A 22,955-nucleotide genomic window follows, 5' to 3' on the forward strand; every position below is an offset into this window, starting at 1 on the left:
ATCCTGACCGTTATACATTACCCCTCTGTGACATATCCTGACATAATGTAACTGTTATACATTACCCTCTACCCCTCTGTGACATATCCTGACATAATGTAAACGTTATACATTACCCTCTCCCCCTCTGTGACATATCCTGACATAATGTAACTGTTATACATTACCCTCTCCCCCTCTGTGACATATCCTGACATAATGTAACTGTTATACATTACCCTCTCCCCCTCTGTGACATGAATAAGTATATTTCATATTCTCAGAACCCAACAATAGGAATCTCTTGCTTCTGTGTCAGTTTTCAATGATGAAGCTTCTGATGTCTATTCAGATTGCTGGATTGGGAGAACCTGCGCCCGCACTGTGCACAACTGAAGGGCTTCTCCCCAGTGTGGACGTTCTGGTGCACTTGGAGCTTGCTGGGGGACACAAAGCTCTTCTCACACAAGGTGCAGGCGAACACCCGCTTTCTGGTGTGGATGACGACGTGCTGCAGCAAGTCACTCTCGTGAACAAACTTCTTATGGCAGCTCGGGCAACCGTACGGTCGTTCTATGGTGCCAGGTCTAATGTGATTAGCAAGATTACTTGAGTGAGAGGAAGTTGTGGCACTTGGTCTAAAATGGCCGACAGGAAGTGAGGTATGAGCTGGTTGTTGAGCTCCTCTTCCTGGTATTTCAGAGTGTCTATGGAGGCTTGGCAATGAGCGCAAACTAGCTTTATTGGCCTCACCTGTATTTCCTGCGTCAAGACGGGTGCTTGTATTTATCTCTGTGGGACGGAATCCGGGTGAAACCAACTGCATAGTGTTGTCTCTCATTGATTTGTGGTGTACAGGGTGAATCGATGGTGCGTTTCTGTTAAACCCTCCCACTCCCTGCTTATTTCCAGACCCATTGACCTGTGGTGTAGTAGATGTACCCACCTGACCCCACTCAAAATCTCTATCTACCTGCTGCCCACTGGATACAGAGTCAATCACTATCACATGTTCTGATGAGGAATGGTATGACTTGGGGGAAAAGCCAAGGACGACGTCAGATCCACTGACCTCCATAGCGGTGTTGTAGTTGTTGTTGCCTCTGGGGCCACTGGACTGGAAGGCGGGGTCCTCTGTGGTGGCTGCAGCCGGTTGGGTGGTTAGTTCTCTGCTGCCCTCCACTGTTCTAGCTGGGTGGCTGAACCTAGAGTCCTGGTCATCCGCTTCTCCCTCCACCTTGATGATCAGCAGGTCTGATTCCCCTTCTTCTGTCTGCTGGGGTTAAGTGGGAGAGATGAGTGAAACAGAGCATATGCTTTCTACATGCCTAAACATCAGACTGTTACCATGGTTACCCCGTGGATATTCAGTCTGAAAGAAGTCTGCCTAAAAAAGACACAGCCAGAAGAGTCTCTGCTGACTGCTGATGGGGTTAAGTGGGAGAGATGAGTGAGTGAGACAGAGCATACACTATCTACTGAATGGAGATATGGGCATGACATGGGATTTAGTGAACTTCATAGTAGTTGTCTTGTTGTTATTGTGTTATAATCAGTGGTGTGGTGGAGGGTAAACTCCACCTTTTGTATTTTGTGCAAAAGCCTTCATAAAGACATTGGGTAGAAGTAAAATAATAGACCAATACAAATATAATTTTACATATACAGTGCATTCCAAATGTATTCAGACCCCTTGACCTTTTCCACATTTTGTTACATTACAGCCTTATTCTAAAATGGATTCAATTGTTTTTTCCCCTCATCAATCTACACACAATACCCCATAATGACAAAGCAAAAGCAGGTTTTCAGACATTTCTGCAAAAAAAAAAGAACTGATATCACATTCACGTAAGTATTCAGACCCTTTACTCAGTACTTTGTTGAAGCACCTTTACCAGCAATCACAGCATTGAGTCTTCTTGGGTAGGACGCTACAAGCTTGGCACACCTGTATTTGGGGAGTTTCTTCCATTCTTCTCTGCAGATCCTCTCAAGCGGGTTCAAGTCTGGGCTCTGACTGTGCCACTCAAGGACATTCAGAGACTTGTCCCAAAGACACTCCTGCGTTGTCTTGGCTGTGTCCTTAGGGTAGTTGTCCTGTTGGAAGGTGAACCTTCGCCCCTGTCTGTGGTCCTGAGCGCTCTGGGGCAGGTTTTCATCAAGGATCTATCTGTACTTTGCCCCATTCATCTTTCCCTCAATCGTGACTAGTCTCCCCAGTGCCGCTGAAAAACATTCCCACAGCATGATGCTGCCAACACTATGCTTCATCGTAGGGATGGTGCCAGGTTTTCTCCAGATGTGACGCTTGGCATAAAGTCCATAGAGTTCAATCTTGGTTTCATCAGACCAGAGAATATTGGTTCTTGTGTTCTGAGAGTCCTTTAGGTGCCTTTTGGCAAACTCCAAGCAGGCTGTCACGTGCCTTTTACTGAGGAGATGCTTCCGTCTGGTCACTCTATCATAAAGGCCTGATTGGTGGAGTGTTGCAGAGATGGCTGTCCTTCTGCAAGGTTCTCCCATCTCTAAAGAGGAACATCAGGTTGTTGGTCACCTCCCTGACCAAGGCCCTTCTCCCCCGATTGCTCAGTTTGGCCGGGTGGACAGATTTAGGAAGAGTCTTGGTGTTTCCAAACTTCTTCCATTTAAGAATGATGGAGGCCACTGTGTTCTTGGGGACCTTCAATGCTTCAGAAATGTTTTGGTACCCTTCCCCAGATCTGTGCCTTGATACAATCCTGTCTCGGAGCTCTACAGACAATTCCTTCGACCGGATGGCTTGGTTTTTGATCTAACATGCACTGTCAACTGTGGGACCTTATATAGACAGGTGTGTGTCTTAACAAATCAAGTCCAATCAATTTAATTTACCACAGGTGGACTCCAATCAAGTTGTAGAAACATCTCAAGGATGATCAATGGAAACAGGATGCACCAGAGCTCAATTTCTAGTCTCATAGCAAAGGGTCTGAATACTTACAGTTGAAGTCGGACGTTTACATACACTTAGGTTGGAGTCATTAAAACTAATTTTTCAACCACTCCACAAATTTCTTGTTAGCAAACTATAGTTTTGGCAAGTCGGTTAGGACATCTGTGTTGTGCATGACACAAGTAATTTATCCAACAATTGTTTACAGACAGATTATTTCACTTATAATTCACTGTATCACAATTCCAGTGGGTCAGAAGTTTACATACACTAAGTTGACGGTGCCTTTAAACAGCTTGGAAAATTTCAGAAAATTATGTCATGGCTTTAGAAGCTTCTGATAGGCTAATTGACATCATTTGAGTCAATTGGAGGTGTACCTGTAGATGTATTTCAAGGCCTACCTTCAAACTCAGAGCCTCTTTGCTTGACATCATGGGAAAAATCAAAAATAAATCAGCCAAGACCTCAGAAAAAAAATGGTAGACCTCCACAAGTCTGGTTCATCCTTGGGAGCAATTTCCAAATGCCTGAAGGTACCACGTTCATCTGTACAAGCAAAAGTATGCAAGTATTAACACCATGGGACCACGCAGGCGTCATACCGCTCAGGAAGTAGACACGTTCTGTCTCTTAGAGATGAACATCCTTTTGTGCGAATAGTGAAAATCAATCCCAGAACAACAGCAAAGGACCTTGTGAAGATGCCGGAGGAAACTATATCTATATCCACAGTAAAACGAGTCCTATATGGACATAACCTGAAAGGCCGCTCACCAAGGAAGAAACCACAGCTCCAAAAGCGCCATAAAAAAGCCAGACTACGGTTCGCAACTGCACATGGGGACAAAGATCGTAATTTTTGGAGAAATGTCCTCTGGTCTGATGAAACAAAAATAGAACTGTTTGGCAATAATGACCATCGTTATGTTTGGAGGAAAACAGGGGAGGCTTGCAAGCCGAAGAACACCATCCCAACCATGAAGCACGGGGGTGGCAGCATCATGTTGTAGGGGTGCTTTGCTGCATTAGGGACTAGTGCACTTCTGTACGTAAACAAGCAATTTTGTTTTTTTATTTGTATTACATTTGCAAAAATTCTAAAAACCTGTTTTCGCTTTGTCATTATGGGGTATTATTGTGTGTAGATTGATGAGGGGGAAAAACGATTTATTCAATTTTAGAATAAGGGAGTAATGTAACAAAATGGAAAAAGGAAAGGCGTCTGAATACCGTCCGAATGCACTGCATCTTAAAACTCTTAAGGATCTGGCCATTTTTTAAATTTTCGTCTAAAATGACATACCCAAATCTAACTGCCTGGAGCTCAGGACCTGAAGCAAGGATATGCATATACTTGATACCATTTGAAAGGAAACACTTTGAAGTTTGTGGAAATGTGAAATGAATATAGGAGAATATAACACATTAGATCTGGTAGAAGATAATACAAACAAAAAAACATGTGTTTTCTATATATTATTTTGTTCCATCATCTTTGAAATGCAAGAGAAAGGCCATAATATCATATTTTTAGTTTTGGCGCAATTTAGATTTTGTTCCCTAGATGGAAGCAGTTAGTGTGCAAAGTTTCAGATTGATCCAGTGAAGCATTACAATACCGGACAATATTTTGTATCAAGTCTGCCCAAATGTGCTGAATTGGTCAATTGATACATTTTCAAGTACATAACTATAGAGAACATACAAAGATTATATGGTAATAAAAATGTTACGTTTACACACTACCAGGAATGTCATACATGATGGATCATTAGCATATACACTAACTTTCAAACATCTAGAAGTCCGGTTGGGGTGGGTGTGGAGCCAGAGACAGCAAGGCTTCAAACTGTAGAACCCAGTTCCCACAATTGAATATAAAACTGTATTCTTATCAAACAAAACTATGCTACATTTTATCTCTGGGACCTTCATGATGACAAATCAGAGCAAGATTACTGAATGTAAGTACATTATTTACCTTCAGAGGTGAATGTATCAAACCAGTTGCCGAGTTTTTAAGTCTTTTTTTCACTGTGAAAGCTACTGTAAATTGGACAGTGCAGTTAGATTAACAAGAATTCAAACTTTCTGCCCATATACGACATGTCTATGTCCTGGAAAGTTCGCTGTTACTTACAACTGTCATGCTAATAACATTAGCACACGTTAGCTCAACCGTCCGGGTATAGGGACACCGATCCCGTAGAGATTAAAAGACCATGTTTTCATGAATTTGATTATATACTCTTGAATCACATTCAAAAACAGCAAGGCACATGATCCAGGAAGTAGGCAGGACTTTCATAGCGTTTTGCAATAACCTAACTGACATAAAGCTAATCCATAGCTATTTTTACATAAGAATCTCTTGCTTCTGTGTCTAGGGCTGGCACAATTACCGTATAACCGTGTAACCGATGGCGATGGATGAAGACTCATGAAAATGTAATAAACCATAAAAACGAAATATATTATTATTTTTTAAAATTATTTTGTGGATTGAACAGCTGACAGAAAACGGGATGGCCGGGCATTTGTGAGGTTGAGTCAATTTCTGCCATAGAATTAGGAATTAGAATACAAGAATATACATGAAAGGTCTTACAACAGTATAAAAGATCAGCCATTTTGTTCAGTGAGTTGGTCAACCATGGTCAGCCAGTGTGCTGCAATAAGATATTGTGTAAAATAATGAATTTGAAGATTATCTGCACAGTATATTTATTAGCTAGCCAGCCAGTTTAAGTTGAATGATATCCAATAATTGTTCAAATGAACTGCCAATAAGCCAACATTCCATACAAACAGTGCAGTCAATCCACAGCCATATACTGGCTGAAAACAGCAGATGATAGGTCTTATACAAGTTGTAAATGCAATAAGTACTGATATTGTATCATATTACAACATTCACAGCTTTCCAAGAAAACAAACAGTGAGACATTTATGGTCTGTTTATATATATTTTAGAGACTATTTATACAGAAATTGTGTATAAAACCTGTATAAACTGTATTTATAATTTCATGACAATATATTAGGTTAACAATCATTATATTTCTGATATATCACATGTCTTACTTTTATAATTCATAAAAGCAGGAAATGCATCACCTCTGCCTCTACTGCCATCCGTTCCAATTAGACCGGATTGGATTTCTCCCTGACCACAATGGCTGCCATTCTCACTCCATTCTAGAACTGAGTGTTTATGACATAGCCCCTCTAGTAATATAATAGGATCTCCATGGTTTCTGCTGTAACATGGACTCTCCAAGTTGTTGTTGCTACTTGCTAAAACAAGTCAGGAGTGGAGGAGAGGACAAAATGTGCATCTTCTGCTATTCAAACGGTTGTAACGGTGACCACAGTCATTTGGCTGAACAATTACTATCATCCAAAGTTCCTTGACCGTCACCGCCCTATTTGTGTCAGTCTCAATGATGAAGCTTCTGATGTCTTTTCAGATTGCTGGAGTGGGAGAACCTGCGCCCGCACTGTGCACAACTGAAGGGCTTCCCCAAGTGTGGACATTCTGGTGCACTTGGAGCTTGCTGGGGGACACAAAGCTCTTCTCACACAACGTGCAGGCGAACGCTCGCTTCCTGGTGTGGATGGTCATGTGATGCCGTAAGTCGCTCTCGTGGAGAAACTTTTTATTGCAGCTCGGGCAACCGTACGGTCGTTCTACAGTGCCAGGTCTAAAGTGTGAGGCGAAATTACTGGAGTGAGAGAAAGTTGTGGCGCTTGGTCTAAAATAGCCGTCAGGAAGTGAGGCAGGAAAAGGTTGTTGAACTACTCTTCCTGGTATTTCAGAGTGTCTATGGAGGATTGCCAACGAGCACCAACTAGCTTTGTTGGCCTCACCTGAATTTCCTGTGCCAGGCCTGCGTGTATTTTTCTCTGAGGGTCGGAAGCGAGGTGAAACCAATTGCGTTGTGTTGTCTCTCATCGATTTGGGGTGAATCATTGGTGCGTTTCTGTTAAACCCTCCCACTCCCTGCTTATTTCCAGACCCATTGACCTGTGGTGTAGTAGATGTACCCACCTGACCCCACTCAAAATCTCTATCTACCTGCTGCCCACTGGATACAGAGTCAATCACTATCACATGTTCTGATGAAGAATGGAACGACTTGGGGGAAAACCTGTGGTTTTCTAACCCTACACTTCTCATTTCTATGTCTGAGCTATTTTGTGTTTCTAGGCCCAATGGGCCACTCCCTAGGTCCATTACTTTAGTGTGAGCAGCAGAGGTGCCATCGTTAGTCGCTACAATCTCTCTATACACCTGGTTTAAAGAATCTCGATTGAGGCCCCTGTTCATGTCACACTTTGTGTCCAGACTCTGTCTCTCTGCTCTGGGTTCAAATCCTGTGTGTTGCTGTGGTCCCTGGTTCACATTCCCTGTTTCTGACTGGAGGAGAATGGCCTCAGATCCACTGACCTCCATAGCTGTGTTGATGTTGTTGCCTCTGGGCTGGAAGGCAGGGTCTGTAGTCGGTTGGGTGGTTAGCTCTCTGCTGCCCTCCACTGTTCTGGCTGGGTGGCTGATCCTAGAGTCCTGGTCATCTGCTTCCCCCTCATCCTTGATGATCAGCAGGTCTGGTTCCCCTTCCTCTGTCTCTGCTGACTGCTGATGGGGTTAAGTGGGAGAGATGAGTGAGTGAGACAGAGCATACACTATCTACTGAATGGAGATATGGGCATGACATGGGATTTAGTGAAATTCATAGTAGTTGTCTTGTTGTTATTGTGTTATAATCAGTGGTGTAGTGGAGGGTAAACTCCACCGTCTGTATGTTACACATTCCTTTACAACCCTTTGGCACAAAAATGCATTTAAAGTATAGGGACTGTTACTTTACTCACTGATCATCGTTTACCAACCATATTTTTAACTACTACATCTCTGGTTATAATGTGCTGACATACACGTCTATACAGACATAACCTCATCCCCAGGCGGAAGGAAGTGTCTGGTGTCCGAGACTAAAACAGACATAAGTCTGTGACAGTCTAAAATCGTCTGTTAAAATTGGAACTTACCTCATCACTTGTAGCATCCATATGCTTTGATGGAGAGACATCGTCTTGGTCCACGTCTATGGGCTGTCTGTCTCTTTGAATGCTGCTGTTCCCAAAACTCCTGTTGGAAAGTCTGTTTCTGCTTTGCCAAGTAGGTCCTTGAAATAAAGGGGCGGTTAATTTGACCCCATCCATCAATGGTGTTTTATGAAGTACAAAGCAAACATACAGTAATACCTTCATGACGTACACTACTGTTCAAAGGTTTGGGGTCACTTAGAAATGTCTTGTTTTTGAAAGAAAAGCACATTTTTTGTCTATTAAAATAACATAAAATTGATCAGAAATACAGTGTAGATATTGTTAATGCTATAAATGAATATTGTAGCTGGAAATGGCAGATTGTTTATGGAATATCTACATAGGCGTACAGAGGCCCATTATCAGCAACCATCACTCCTGTGTTCCAATGGCACGTTGTGTTAGCTAATCCAAGTTTATGATTTTAAAAGGCTAAATTATCATTAGAAAACCCTTTTGCAATTACAGCTGAAGTCAGAAGTTTACATACACTTAGGTTGGAGTCATTAAAACAAATTTTGTGAAGATGCTGGAGGAAACAGGTACAAAAGTATCTAAATCCACAGTAAAAACGAGTCCTATATCGACATAACCTGAAAGGCCGCTCAGAAAGGAAGAAGTCATTGCTCCAAAACCGCCATAAAAAAGCCAGACTCCGGTTTGCAACTGCACATGGGGACAAAGATCGTACTTTTTGGAGAAATGTCCTCTGGTCTGATGAAACAAAAATAGAACTGTTTGGCCATAATGACCATCGCTTTGTTTGGAGGAAGAAGGGGGAAGCTTGCAAGCCGGAGAACACCATCCCAACCGTGAAGCACGAGGGTGGCATCATGTTGTGGGGGTGCTTTGCTGCAGGATGGACTGGTGCACTTCACAAAATAGATGGCATCATGAGGAAAGAAAATTATGTGGATATATTGAAGCAACATCTCAAGATATCAGTCGGGAAGTTAAAGCTTGGTCGCAGATGGGTCTTCCAAATAGACAATGACCGCAAGCATACTTCCAAAGTTGTGGCAAAATGGCTTAAGGACAACAAAGTCAAGGTATTGGAGTGGCCATCACAAAGCCCTGACCTCCATCCTATAGAACATTTGTGGGCAGAACTTAAAAAAGTGTGTGCGAGTAAGGAGGCCTACAAGCCTGACTAAGTTACATCAGCTCTGTCAGGAGGAATGGGCCAAAATTCACCCAACTTATTGTGGGAAGCTTGTGGAAGGCTACCCGAAACGTTTGACTCAAGTTAAACAATTTAAAGGCAATGCTACCAGATACTAATTGAGTGTATGTAAACTTCTGGCCCACTGGGAATGTGATGTAAGAAATAAAAGCTGAAATAAATCATTGTCTCTACTATTATTCTGACATTTCACATTCTTAAAATAAAGTGGTGATCTTAACTGACCTAAGAAGCCACATTTTTACTAGGATTAAATGTCAGGAATTGTGAAAAACTGAGTTTAAATGTATTTGGCTGAGGTGTATGTAAACTTCCGACTTCAACTGTATGTTAGCAGAGCTGAAAACTGTTGTCCTGATTGAAGCAACAATAAAACTGTCATTCTTTAGACTAGTTGAGTATCTGGAGCGTCAGCATTTGTGGGTTCGATTACAGGCTCAAAATGGCCAGAAACAAAGACATTTCTTCTGAAACATTACCTGACTATTTACATATCAGGGATTACCATTTGGGTATATATTTGAAACCCAACCTCTGCTTAATCCACTAAAATATGTCACATTCAATGTAAAAGGTCTTAACAGCCCGATTAAGAGGAAGAGAGTCTATACATAACTTAAGAAATGAAAGGCTGACATTGTGTTTTTACAAGAAACACATCTTACAGACAGTGAAACTAAAGAGGGAATGGGTAGGACAAGTTTTTGAGTCCTCTTTTAACTCCAAAGGAAGAGGAACTGCAATTTTGATAAGTAGACACATCCCCTTCTGCGTCAACAATTAAATGCTTACCTTCTAATAAATCTCCTGGGGAGGATGGCTTCCCTCCAGAGTTCTATAAAGAATTTAGGGAGCTGTTGGTCCCCTACCTTATGGAGGAACTTAAAAAAGCCAGAGAAGACAACTGCTTTCCAGAGTCTCTCTCTCAAACAGTGATTACAGTAATTCACAAGAAAGGGAAAACCCCCTAAAGTGCACCTCCTATAGACCAATCTCTCTCCTTAACACAGATTGTAAACTGGTCACCAAGATGCTATCTAGGAGACTGGAGTCATGTCTTCCCCTGTTGGTCAACCCAGATCAGACTGGCTTCAAAATGAATAGATTGTCCTCCAACAATATCAGAAGGTTCTTTTGATATAATTCACCTTGCTAACAAAAACAAAATACTTAAGTGTCGCAGTCTCCCTCGACGCCGAAAAGGCCTTTGATAGGGTTGAATGGCCATATCTCTTTCGCGTCTTGGAAAAATTTGGTTTAGGTACCGTGTTTGTAAATAGACATTGTAACTACGTAGCTAATAACTGTTGTAATGGGGAACATTATTGTAGCAACACACCTTTGGAGGGAAGGCAATCCCGCGCTGTGTTAGCTAAGTTTTCATGTCATCGGGTGTAGTTCGTAAAGGATGAAGTGTGTATGTTAGGATGGTAACGTTATAATAATTAAGGATGAAGTGTGTATGTTAGGATGGTAACGCTATAATAATTAAGGATGAAGTGTGTATGTTAGGATGGTAACGCTATAATAATTAAGGATGAAGTGTGTATGTTAGGATGGTAACGCTATAATAATTAAGGATGAAGTGTGTATGTTAAGGATGTGTGTATGTTAAGATGGTAACGTTATTATAATTAAGGATGAAGTGTGTATGTTAAGATGGTAACGTTATAATAATTAAGGATGAAGTGTGTATGTTAGGATGGTAACGTTATAATAATTAAGGATGAAGTGTGTATGTTAGGATGGTAATGCTATAATAATTAAGGATGAAGTGTGTATGTTAGGATGGTAACGCTATAATAATTAAGGATGAAGTGTGTATGTTAGGATGGTAACGCTATAATAATTAAGGATGAAGTGTGTATGTTAGGATGGTAACGCTATAATAATTAAGGATGAAGTGTGTATGTTAGGATGGTAACGCTATAATAATTAAGGATGAAGTGTGTATGTTAGGATGGTAACGCTATAATAATTAAGGATGAAGTGTGTATGTTAGGATGGTAACGCTATAATAATTAAGGATGAAGTGATGGTAACGCTATAATAATTAAGGATGTTATGTTAGGATGGTAACGCTATAATAATTAAGGATGAAGTGTGTATGTTAGGATGGTAACGCTATAATAATTAAGGATGAAGTGTGTATGTTAGGATGGTAACGCTATAATAATTAATTGAAGTGTGTATGTTAGGATGGTAAGTATAATAATTAAGGATGAAGTGTGTATGTTAGGATGGTAACGCTATAATAATTAAGGATGAAGTGTGTATGTTAGGATGGTAACGCTATAATAATTAAGGATGAAGTGTGTATGTTAGGATGGTAACGCTATAATAATTAAGGATGAAGTGTGTATATAATAATTAAGGATGAAGTGTTAGGATGGTAACGCTATAATAATTAAGGATGAAGTGTGTATGTTAGGATGGTAACGCTATAATAATTAAGGATGAAGTGTGTATGTTAGGATGGTAACGTTATAATAATTAAGGATGAAGTGTATGTTAATGTAACGTATAATAATTAAGGATGAAGTGTGTATGTTAGGATGATAACGCTATAATAATTAAGGATGAAGTGTGTATGTTAGGATGGTAACGCTATAATAATTAAGGATGAAGTGTGTATGTTAGGATGGTAACGCTATAATAATTAAGGATGAAGTGTGTATGTTAGGATGATAACGTTATAATAATTAAGGATGAAGGGTGTATGTTAGGATGTTAACGCTATAATAATTAAAGATGAAGTGTGAATTGATGCCAGGAATAATAAGTGTGAAGTTTGATTTCCTCCCTTCTGTAATAAGCAGCCAATGAGGTATTTTTCCTTTATTCATGTGTTTAATCTGATACTGTTATAGCTCCGGCTAAACTGTTTATGTATGTAAGCACTTCAGAGTTATACCAAGCTAATAAGTCACTCGTAAGATAAGAAGGTTGTAAGAGTGTGCTTAACTGTATTTTCATTTACTTTATAGTTCTCACGGAAGGTGATAATTCTGACTAAAACTACAGAATAAAGCCGCCAGTTAAAATCAAGGAACGGTTGTTCTCGTGGTTACTGGAGGGAGTTACACCCACCTCTTCGCCCTCGCCATCGAATCATTGGCTGAGGCTATTAGAATGTGCCCTGACGTACATGGCTTTGAGGTGGGCCCCCATACCCATAAGTTATCACTCTTTGCGGACGACCTTATCTTATTTCTAACGAAGCCAGAACACTCCCTCTCTCACTTACAGAACCTATTACAGCGTTATAGTTCTTTCTCTGGATATAAGGTCAATTTTGATAAAAGTGAAATCTTACCTTTGTCTGTCTTTGACCATCATACCATCAAGCATCAGTTACCTTTTAGATGGTTGCCTATGGGCTTGACATATTTGGGCATAATGGTGGATGGTAATCTGAACAACCTCTATAAACTCAATCTGGCCAGCTTGTTGCATAAGGTGGAGGGTGACCTGTGTAAATGGATGGACTTGCCTCTCACTCTACAGGGTAGAATCAATGTAATTAAAATGAATGTCCTGCCCAGATTTCTATATTTGTTTCAATCTCTCCCTTTCCCTGTTCCCGCAGCATTCTTTTTCTCTCTCGACAAGCTGACCAGATGGTTTATCTGTCATGGCAAAACCCCAAGGGTTGGCCTGGATAAACTGACCCTTGATTACAGCCAAGGGGGCTTAAACCTCCCCAATTTCAGAATGTACAATTGGACTGCAGTCTAGATTTCTAGCTCAGAGGTTTGACAATGGTCCCTCTCCCTCATGGTTGAACAGTTTGATCAATTATTTAATTTTTGTTTTGAATGTTCTTAATTGGAAAATGCAAAAATAAATAATTTTTAAATCAGCAGTTTCCAGCTACAATAGCAATTTACAACATTGACAATGTCTACACTGTATTTATGATCAATTTGATGTTATTTTAATGGACAAAGTGTGCTTTTCATTCAAAAACAAGGACATTTCTAAGTGACCCCGAACTTTTGAACGGTAGTGCATGTAATGTGTATATAGAGCTAGAGGGACCCTAGCTGTATTGACAGTACAAAGTAAGCATGATACGTCATATATGGAATGTCAATAATACAGCTGGGCGCTAAATGTTTTGACTTTACATAAATCATGGATGTATTATGCTTGCTTTAAACTTTGTAAAACACAATTGATGGATGGGGTCAAATTGAAGATTAACGTAATGTAAGCTATGTACACACTGTCAAATTCATCATCTTCACCACCAACCTGTTGTTGTAATCTCTCGATGGTTGTGTCTGTTTAGGAGGCGTATTCCATGGAAGCGATTGTGGACGGACCCCTCTGAAAACTTTGTTCTCTCCGCTCGAAATCTGGTGATCTGAAGTTCCATCAATTTCATTTTCCTCCGGAGAAATTCGTTCTCCTTGTGGCTTTGGGACATTTTCAGCTGTACAACAGCATAGCCATCGTCAACAACTTTGCAGATTTCGGCTACAGCCGCGTTGGCTAGCACCTCCATGATTGAGGCTATCTGCGCCTGGAACTCGACCACGGAACCCGACATTGTCCCCCGACGCTTTTGGCCCCTTTTCAATGTAACAGTATTTGCGTTTTATATATTGTGATTATCTACAGTTATCTACCAATCTATTAAACCAAATAATCATAACAGAAACTTAACGTCAATTTGCAGCTAGCTTTGTTTGTAGCTAGCTGGTGAGATGTTTTATTTTATTTCCTCACGTCACAGTAATGTAATCATACGTGGACTGTAGAATTTAAAGTTTAACACCGCCCCCTACTGTACAGGAGTGCGGCACAACAATGTTGTACCTACGTAATGAACAACATGTCCTCTGGTGAAAACAAAATTTCATTATTTTTTTAAAAATAAATAATTTCACTATTTGGGGTATTTCTAATAGAAATAAACAACAAACGATTTACAACAGTATGACAGCCTAGATATGACTTTAATCCACATCTTTACAGCCTATCAATCTGATTGTCAATCTACTATATCTTGTCGAAAGGCAAATGGAAATAAATTGTTAATTGCTGTTCTTTGGTACATCCCCGGAAACGATACAATTTCATAAGGATGTTCAAAATCTTAACTTGTTATAACTTATACATTATCAGTCCACTCTGGACCAAGCATCAAGCCAGTTGAACTGAAAACACAACCACTACACACAGAGGGAAGCATTCAATGGGGAAACCAATTAAACTGTTAAAAACACATGGATTCAAGTTTTCATATGAAACCCCCAGTAGTGTGGAGCCCTTACAACTAGGGCCAGGAGTTTTCCCCTGCTCTGGTCATGTGGCAAGGAAAAACTCCTGGCCCTGACCATCATTACAACTGGTGGAGTAGTATGAAGTTGCACTGGAGCTGCCTCTTGCCCGAGCAAGGCGTTAGCTGTTGTAGATGCTTTTCCATGCATTTCGATGAAGTAGTAGAGCAACTGTTGATATTGGGGAACGGGGCTTGCTTCCCTCTTTGGGGAACCTGGTGGAAAGTAACACTCGGGTGGACAGTCTGTTGAAATCGGGCGACTTGGACCTAGATCCTACAGTTCTCCCTTGCTCTGCATTTTGAGTGTCAGGGGGACACTTCTCTGTCTGTTCAGACTCTATTCCCCCTCCCCATCTCCCTCTTCCACAGCAGATTTGGCCTAAAAAAGAGGCGGGGGGAATTCAATTGACGGGCATGAGCTCTACAAAGCTCTCAAACAAACACATCTATTATAACTCAGCTATTATAGTCGTACTGACTTAACTCATTGACACAGAAAATCTGAAATTTCTCTCTCCTCAAAACCTCTCTCTACCGCACCTGCTGTCTCTACTCTCTACCTTTGAATACTTTGCTATGAAAAGCTAACTGACATTTACTCCTGAGGTGCTGACCTGTTGCAACCTCTATAGACACTGTGATTATTATTTGACCCTGCTGGTCATCTATGAACGTTTGAACATCTTTAACAACGATCTGGCCTTCATGGCCATGTACTCTATAATCTCCACCGGGCACAGCCAGAAGAGGACTGGCCACCCCTCAGAGCCTGGTTCCTCTAGGTTTTTCCTGCCTTCCTAGGGAGTTTTTCCTAGCCACCGTGCTTCTACATCTGCATTGCGTGCTCGTTGGGGTTTTAGGCTGGGTTTCTATATAGGCACTTTGTGACATCTGCTGATGTAAAAAGGGCTTTATAAGTACATTTGATTGATCGATAATTCCCTGTACTTTTGAAAGGATAATTACCTTTCCTGCTTGATTTAATTTGTCAGCAAGGTGAGAACATAGATACCTACCAAAATAAAAGAAACACCAACTAAGTGATTTAATAGGGTGTTGGGCCACAACGAGCCAGAACTGCTTCAATGCACCTTGGCATAGATTCTACAAGTGTCAGGAACTCTATTAGAGGGATGTGATGCCGTTCTTCCACGAGAAATTCCATAATTTTGTGCTTTGTTGATGGTCGTGGAAAACACTTCAAAAAAGTGTTAAATTGGATTGAGATCTGGTGACTAAGATGGTCATGGCATATGGTTGACATCGTTTTCATGCCCATTAAACCATTCAGTGACCACTGGTGCCCTATGGATGGGGGAATTGTCATCCTATGGGGCATAGCCTTTGTCAACAAAATAATGGCCTACCCAGCATTTTTATTCAAGACCCTAAGCATGATGGGATAATAATTTATTAATTAACTCAGGAACCACACCTGTGTGGAAGCACCTACTTTCAATATACTTCGTATCCCTAATTTGTTTTCATTATTTTGGTAGTTACCTGTATATTTAGCGTCAATCTATATAGGGTCAATATATATTTAGGGTCAATCAATATAGGAGGGGTATTCAAATCTTACCCTATGCGGTCCGGAGCCTGCTGGTTTTCCGTTCTACCTGATGGCTATATAGGGTCAACCAATATTTATGGTCAATATACTGTATATTTAGGGCCAATCTATATCGTGGCAATATATATTTAGGGTCAATCTATATTTAGGGTCCATATACTGTATATTTAGGGACAATATGTTTAGGATCAATCTATATTGGGTATATATACAGAATCAGTCAAAAGTTTGGACACACTTACTCATTCAAGGGATTTTCTTAATTTTTTACTATTTTCTACATTGTAGAATAATAGTGAAGACATCACAACTATGAAATAACACATATGGAATCATGTAGTAACCAAAAAAGTGTCAAAATATATTGTATATTTCAGATTCTTCAAAGTAGCCACCCTTTGCCTTGATGACAGCTTTGCACAGTCTTGGCATTCTCTCAACCAGCTTCATGTCACCTGGGATGCATTTCAATTAACAGGCGTGCCTTGTTAAAAGTATATTTGTGGAATTTCTTTCCTTCTTAATGTATTTGAGCCAATCAGTTGTGTTGTGACAAGGTAGGGGTGGTATACAGAAGATTGTATTTTACCAAATAGGTCCATATTATGGCAAGAACAGCTCAAAATAGCAAAGAGAAACATTACTTTAAGGCATGAAGGTCAGTCATTCCGGAACATTTCAAAAACGTTTTTACTTTCTGTGCAGTCGCAAAAACCATCAAGCACTATGATGACCGCCACAGGAAAGGAAGACCCAGAGTTACCTCTGCTGTAGGGGATAAATTAATTCAATTTTTAACCTTTATTTAACTAGGCAAGTCAGTTTAAGAACAAATTCTTATTTTCAATGACGGCCTAGGAACCATGGATCAACTACCTTGTTCAGGGGCAGAATGACAGATTTGTACCTTGTCAGCTTGGGTATTCGATCTTGCAACCTTTCGGTCACAAGTCCAACACTCTAACCACTAGGCTACCTGCCACCCCATTAGAGTTAGAATTACCAGCCTCAGAAATTGCAGCCCAAATAAACGCTTCACAGAGTTCAAGTAACAGACACATCTCAACATCAACTGTTCAGAGGAGACTGCATGAATCAGACCCAGCTAGCACAATTGGTTCTTTGGAAATTGTAGGAACCTAAGTTTTTGGTTTCCCATTGGTTCTGGAAACGAAGTCATATGTCTCCTGACTGGTAAAGCTTAATGTCTTTTAAACGTTCTAAAAACAGAAGTGAACATTTAGCTTGTTCTGGGAGATTCTAAAAATGTTTTACTGTGGTTCCCTGAAAGTTTTACTGGGAGGTTTTATTAACGTTCTGAGAATGGAAATCCTAGTTTTTTTTAAGGTAATTAAATAACGTTCTGAGAATGTTTCAATAAGACTTTCATAACACTGCTGGCTTAGTTTGGGTTAACTGTTTTGAACTCCAAGCACAGATGGGACACGTGCAAACACATTTCTTTCTTTATTATGGCACGGCATCAGTGAGATTCTAAACTATGATCTTCTGTTCTCTATCCATGAAATGAGTTCACTGTGCCACCATGATGGAGCTAACACGCCATGTTCATTTTAGCCTATTCAAACAGACCCCTTTCAAAGGAAACAAGCACTCATTAAGATCTGTTGTGGCCAATAAGCGGGAACGGCCAACACACCTGAACACACTTAACCAGATAGAGGAGAGAGTTATGCTGATGCTAAGAAAGGAATGCATGTTTTTACATAACATTCATAGAAATGTTACTAATGTTTTCTGGTGGTTTTTATGGAACGTTTTAGGAAACCTGTTGGAAACATTACACTGAAATTCACATCTAAGAATCATATGGTTCTCAGAACGTTATGTGCTAGCTGTGGTCAATCTATATAGTGTCAATCTACATTCAGGGTCAAACTATACTGAGTCAAGAAGCACCACGGAATTTTTTGAAAATATGATTTATTGATGGAATTATAGGAATTGACAAACAAACAGCAATAGCCATTGGTCAAATTGGTACAAATGGACAGTACAATTTCAGTAGCTCCTATAACTTTAGTCTGAGGCAGCTATATTGAACCATGATCAACCTTAACAGTCAATGTGAGTGATGCTGTTGGCATTAAAGAAGCCAAGAAAACGTAACAGTCTTTGTAGATAATGTAAATATGAACCACGTTGTATTGTAGACGTATGAGACCAGGGCAAACATCCTGCAGACATACGACTATGTTAGAACCAATGACGTTTGAACTCATGATATTGCTTTAACAGCTTTTTTCAATAGGAATCTCTTGCTTCCTTGTCAGTTCTTAATGATGAAGCTTCTGATGTCTTTTCAGATTGCTGGAGTGGGAGAACCTGCGCCCGCAATGTGTACAACTGAAGGGCTTCTCGCCAGTGTGGACGTTTAGGTGCATTTGGAGCTTGGCGCGGGACACAAATCTCTTCTCACACAAGGTGCAGGCGAACGGCCGCTTTCTGGTGTGGATGACAGCGTGCTGCCGCAAGTCACTCTCGTGGACAAACTTCTTATTGCAGCTCGGGCAACCATACGGTCGTTCTACGGTACCAGGTCTAACGTCTGTGGCGAGATTACTCGAGTGGGAGGAAGTTGTGGCGCTTGGTCTAAAATGGCAATCAGGAAGTGAGGTATGAGCTGGTTGTTGAGCTCTTCTTCCTGGTATTTCAGAGTGTCTCTGGAGGCTTGCCAATGAGCACCAACTAGCTTTGTTGGCCTCACCTGTGCCAACATGCATGCCTGTATTTATCTCAGAGGCCCGGAAGCCGGGTGAAACCAATTGCGTGGTGTTGTCTCTCATCGAATCGTGGTGATTCATTGGTGTGTTTCTGTTAAACCCTCCCACTCCCTGCTTATTTCCAGTCCCATTGTCCTGTGGTGCAGTAGCTGTACCCACCTGACACCACTCAAAATCTCTATCTACCTGCTGCCCACTGGATACAGAGTCAATCACTATCACATGTTCTGATGAAGAATGGAATGACTTGGGGGAAAACCTGTGGTTTTCTAACCCTACACTTCTCATTTCTGTGGCCGATCTATTCTGTGTTTCTAGGCCCACTGAGCCACTCCCTAGGTCCATTACTTTAGTGTGAGCAGCAGAGGCGCCATCATCCGTCCCTACTACCTCTCTCCACACCTGGTTTAAAGAATCTCTTAGGAGAGTGAGGTCCCCGTCCATATCACACTTTGTGTCCAGACTCGGTCTCTCTGCTTTCGGTTCAAATCCCATGTGTTGCTGGGGTCCCTGGTTCACAGTCCCTGTTTCTGACTGGAGGAGGACGGCGTCAGATCCACTGACCTCCATAGCGGTGTTGTAGTTGTTGTTGCCTCTGGGGCCACTGGACTGGAAGGCGGTGTCCTCTGTTGTGGCTGCAGCCGGTTGGGTGGTTAGTTCTCTGCTGCCCTCCACTGTTCTAGCTGGGTGGCTGATCCTAGAGTCCTGGTCATCTGCTTCTCCCTCCACCTTGATGATCAGCAGGTCTGGTTGCCCTTCCTCTGTCTCTGCTGACTGCTGATGGGGTTAAGTGGGAGAGATGAGTGAGTGAGACAGAGCATACACTATCTACTGAATGGAGATATGGGCATGACATGGGATTTAGTGAAATTCATAGTAGTTGTCTTGTTGTTATTGTGTTATAATCAGTGGTGTAGTAGAGGGTAAACTCCACCTTCTGTATTTTACACATTCCTTTACAAACTTTTAGTGCAAAAATGCATTGAAAGTATAGGGAGTGTTACTTTACTCAATTTAAACATCACTAGTTATAATGTGCTGGTATATACACGTCTATACAGGCATAACCTCATCCCCAGGCGGAAGTGGCTGGTGTCCGAGACTAAAACAGACATAACTCTGTGACAGCATGAAATTGGAACTTACCTCATCACTTGTAGCATCCATATGCTTTGATGGAGAGACATCCTCTTGGTCCACGTCTATGGGCTGTCTGTCTCTTTGAATGCTGCTGTTCCCAAAACTCCTGTTGGAAAGTCTGGCTCTGCTTTGCCAAGTAGGTCCTGGAAATAAAGGGGGAGGTTCATTTGACCCCATCCATCAATGTTGTTTTACAAAGAACAAAACAAGCATAATTACGTTCATGACGTGTGTAATGTGTGTATAGAGCTAGAGGGATCCTAGCTGTGTTGACAGTACAATATACACTCAGTGGCTAGTTTATTATGTACACAGCCCCGTTCACGAAAATGGTTCGCTCCTACAGACAGCTAGTCAGGTGGATGTGACTTGCTGTATAAAGCAGGCAGACAGGCATCGAGGCATTAAGTTACTGTTCGACTGAATGTTTAGAATGGGCAAAACGAGTGACCTAAGCAACTTTGAGCGTGATATGATTGTTGGTGCAAGGCGTGTCGGTTCCAGTATCTCAGAAGCGGCTGGTCCTGGGCTTTTCGCACACGACAGTTGTCTAAAGTTTACCGACAATGGTGCGGGAAACAAAAAACATCCAGCTAGCGGCAGTCCTGTGCGTGAAAACAGCTCGTTGATGACAGGTCGATGGAGAATGGAAAGAACCGTGCAAGCTAGCAGGTGGGCCACAAACAGGCAAATAATGGTACAGAACGGCATCTCAGAACGCACAACTCAGCGGTCCTTGTCACGGATAGGTTATTGCAGCAGACGACCACACCAGGTTCCACTCCTATCAACTAAAAACAAGCAGAAGCGGCTCCAGTGGGCAACGCCATCACCAACGCTGGACAATTGAGGAGTGGAAAAGCATTGCCTAATCCAACGAATCCAGGTTCCTGTTGCATCATTCTGAGGCAAAGGCAGGATTTGGCGTAAGCAACATGAGTCCATGGTCCTGCCTGATGTCAACAGTACAGGCTTGTGGCGGTAGTGTAATGGTGTGGGGAATGATTCCTGGCATATGTTAGGTCCCTTGATACTAATTGAGGTACGTTTCCATGCACCAGAGAATTCTGGCTGTTCTGGAGGCAAAGGGGGGTCTGACCCGGTACTAGATGGATGTACCTAATAAACTGGCCACTAACTGTATACATCCTGGATGTATGCATAACGCATATAGGGCTAATGTCAATAATACATCCCTAACTGTATTGACATGCATACATCACAGCCGTATTATGCTTGATTTCTACTTTATGAAACACCATTGATGGATGGGGTCAAACTGAAAATGTTCATAATGTATGTGCACACTGTATAATTTAGTATCACCACCAACCTGTCGTTGCAGTTTCTCGATGGTTGTGTCTGTTTAGGAGGCGTATTCCATGGAAGCGATTGTGGACGGACCCCTCTGAAGACTTTGTTCTCTCTGCTCGAAACCTCGCGACCTGAAGTTCCATCAATTTCATTTTCCTCCGGAGAAATTCGTTCTCCTTGTGGCTTTGAGTCATCTCCAGATGTACAACCGCATAACCATCGTCAACAACTTTGCAGATTTCGGCTACAGCCGCGTTGGCTAGCACCTCCATGATCGAGGCTATCTGCGCCTGGAAATCGGCAACGGAGCCCGACATTGTCCCCCGACGCTTTTGGCCCCTTTTCAATGAAACAGTGTTTTTGTTTTTCTATATTATGATAATTCACAATTATCTATCTAGCTAGTAAAATTGATACAAGCATATCATAAACTAAACATCGCTAGCTTGCTTTGTTTGTAAGTAGCTGTTGAGATAGTTTTTTTCGTCATCTTCACAGTAATGTAATCATAAACTGGACCGTGCAATTCAATTGAAAGTACAACACCGCCACCTACTGTAGAGGAGTGCTCCACAATAACAACAATGGTTTAGATGTGTAGAACTGCATTCACATAGGATTTACGGTATTTTTACCACTCAAGAACAGCAATTGTTCAGGTATGTAATACGGATTTCACATAGGATTTACCGGTGTCCCCCCCCCCCCACAATAACAACAATGGTTTAGATATGTAGTACCTGCTTTCACATAGGCTTTACGGTCTTTTTTAAATAAGGTACTTTTTATATGGCCCCCTTACAAACATGCCTATTTTTTACCACATTCTTACCTGAAACATATTTTCAAAAGAATAGAATAACATATTTTGGGTTTAATTAGGCTGCGTTATGTCCAAATGAATTCAATTAATAGTTCATTATTTTGTTCATTGAACAGACAAGACCCACCTACCCGATCATAGTCAACACATATATATTTTATAATAATAATATATTGGAATACAGGGGGAATTACATTTATATTTTTCCCACACAACTTGTCACGGAAATGTGTGGAACCGGTCATATAAAAAAAGTGGTATTTTGAAACAGCCCAAGTCCATGCTTTTTTATTCCACGTTTCATCTCTACCCTCACTCCACTTTGTTAGAGAGCAGGTGCGTAGGCTCTTACATTGATAGTATCTTCATCATGATACCAATAGAAAATACTAGCAATCTATATTTTGAAAAGAATGTGATTCTCGTGTTCATATTTTACAACCTCCGCGGGGCTTTAAGAGTTGCCTATACGCGATCGAACAAAAAAATTGTGCTACACTTGATTTAAGCTACACTATTGCAAACTAAACGACTTGAGTTAAGAGCAAAATAACCCACCTGTTAAACTACTGGCAAAATGCTGGCAAAATACTCTAAAAAATGAGCTAACTAGACAAGATGATCAGAGCACTCACCTCAACTATAGATAACGTTTCCCTAGACCAATTGCAGCCTAACCAATATCCAAACGGAGATTCAGTGAAAACTCAAATCTGACGTTGATTGATTTATCAAGACGAGTCCCCAAGCTTGTCTCAAATCACAACAGTGTTGACAATTATCATCTAGTTGACCACAGAAAGGCAGGCTGTTGTTTAACATGTATTACATTGATTGGAAAGACTTTGGGAGTTTCAGT

At 41.2% G+C, this 22,955-nt stretch overlaps 1 protein-coding gene and 1 long non-coding RNA gene across 7 annotated transcripts; one reads left to right on the plus strand and one right to left on the minus strand.

The window, feature by feature from the left end:
* Positions 1-160: 160 nt before the first annotated feature.
* Positions 161-21,960, minus strand: LOC112239200 (zinc finger protein 550). Of its 6 annotated transcripts, none has more exons than XM_042317046.1 (5): positions 21,293-21,960; positions 19,966-20,102; positions 19,384-19,593; positions 7,368-7,556; positions 161-1,255 (listed from the first exon to the last, which is right to left on the minus strand). In XM_042317046.1, the coding sequence occupies exons 1-5, from the start codon at positions 21,588-21,590 to the stop codon at positions 302-304; spliced, it is 1,788 nt and encodes a 595-aa protein (XP_042172980.1). In that variant the 5' UTR covers positions 21,591-21,960; the 3' UTR covers positions 161-301. The 6 variants fall into 6 exon arrangements, with proteins under 6 accessions (XP_042172980.1, XP_042172981.1, XP_042172983.1 ...); XM_042317045.1 differs by having other exon boundaries at positions 164-1,252; positions 19,384-19,596; positions 21,293-21,956; XM_042317044.1 differs by having other exon boundaries at positions 164-1,255; positions 19,384-19,596; positions 21,293-21,956.
* On the plus strand, positions 11,743-12,230 carry LOC121845516. Its single transcript, XR_006082615.1, has 2 exons — positions 11,743-12,039; positions 12,200-12,230. It is a non-coding gene; the product is annotated as an uncharacterized LOC121845516 (long non-coding RNA).
* Positions 21,961-22,955: the final 995 nt, after the last annotated feature.

This window comes from Oncorhynchus tshawytscha, unplaced genomic scaffold, assembly GCF_018296145.1.
Source record: "Oncorhynchus tshawytscha isolate Ot180627B unplaced genomic scaffold, Otsh_v2.0 Un_contig_210_pilon_pilon, whole genome shotgun sequence".
Taxonomy (NCBI): domain Eukaryota; kingdom Metazoa; phylum Chordata; class Actinopteri; order Salmoniformes; family Salmonidae; genus Oncorhynchus; species Oncorhynchus tshawytscha.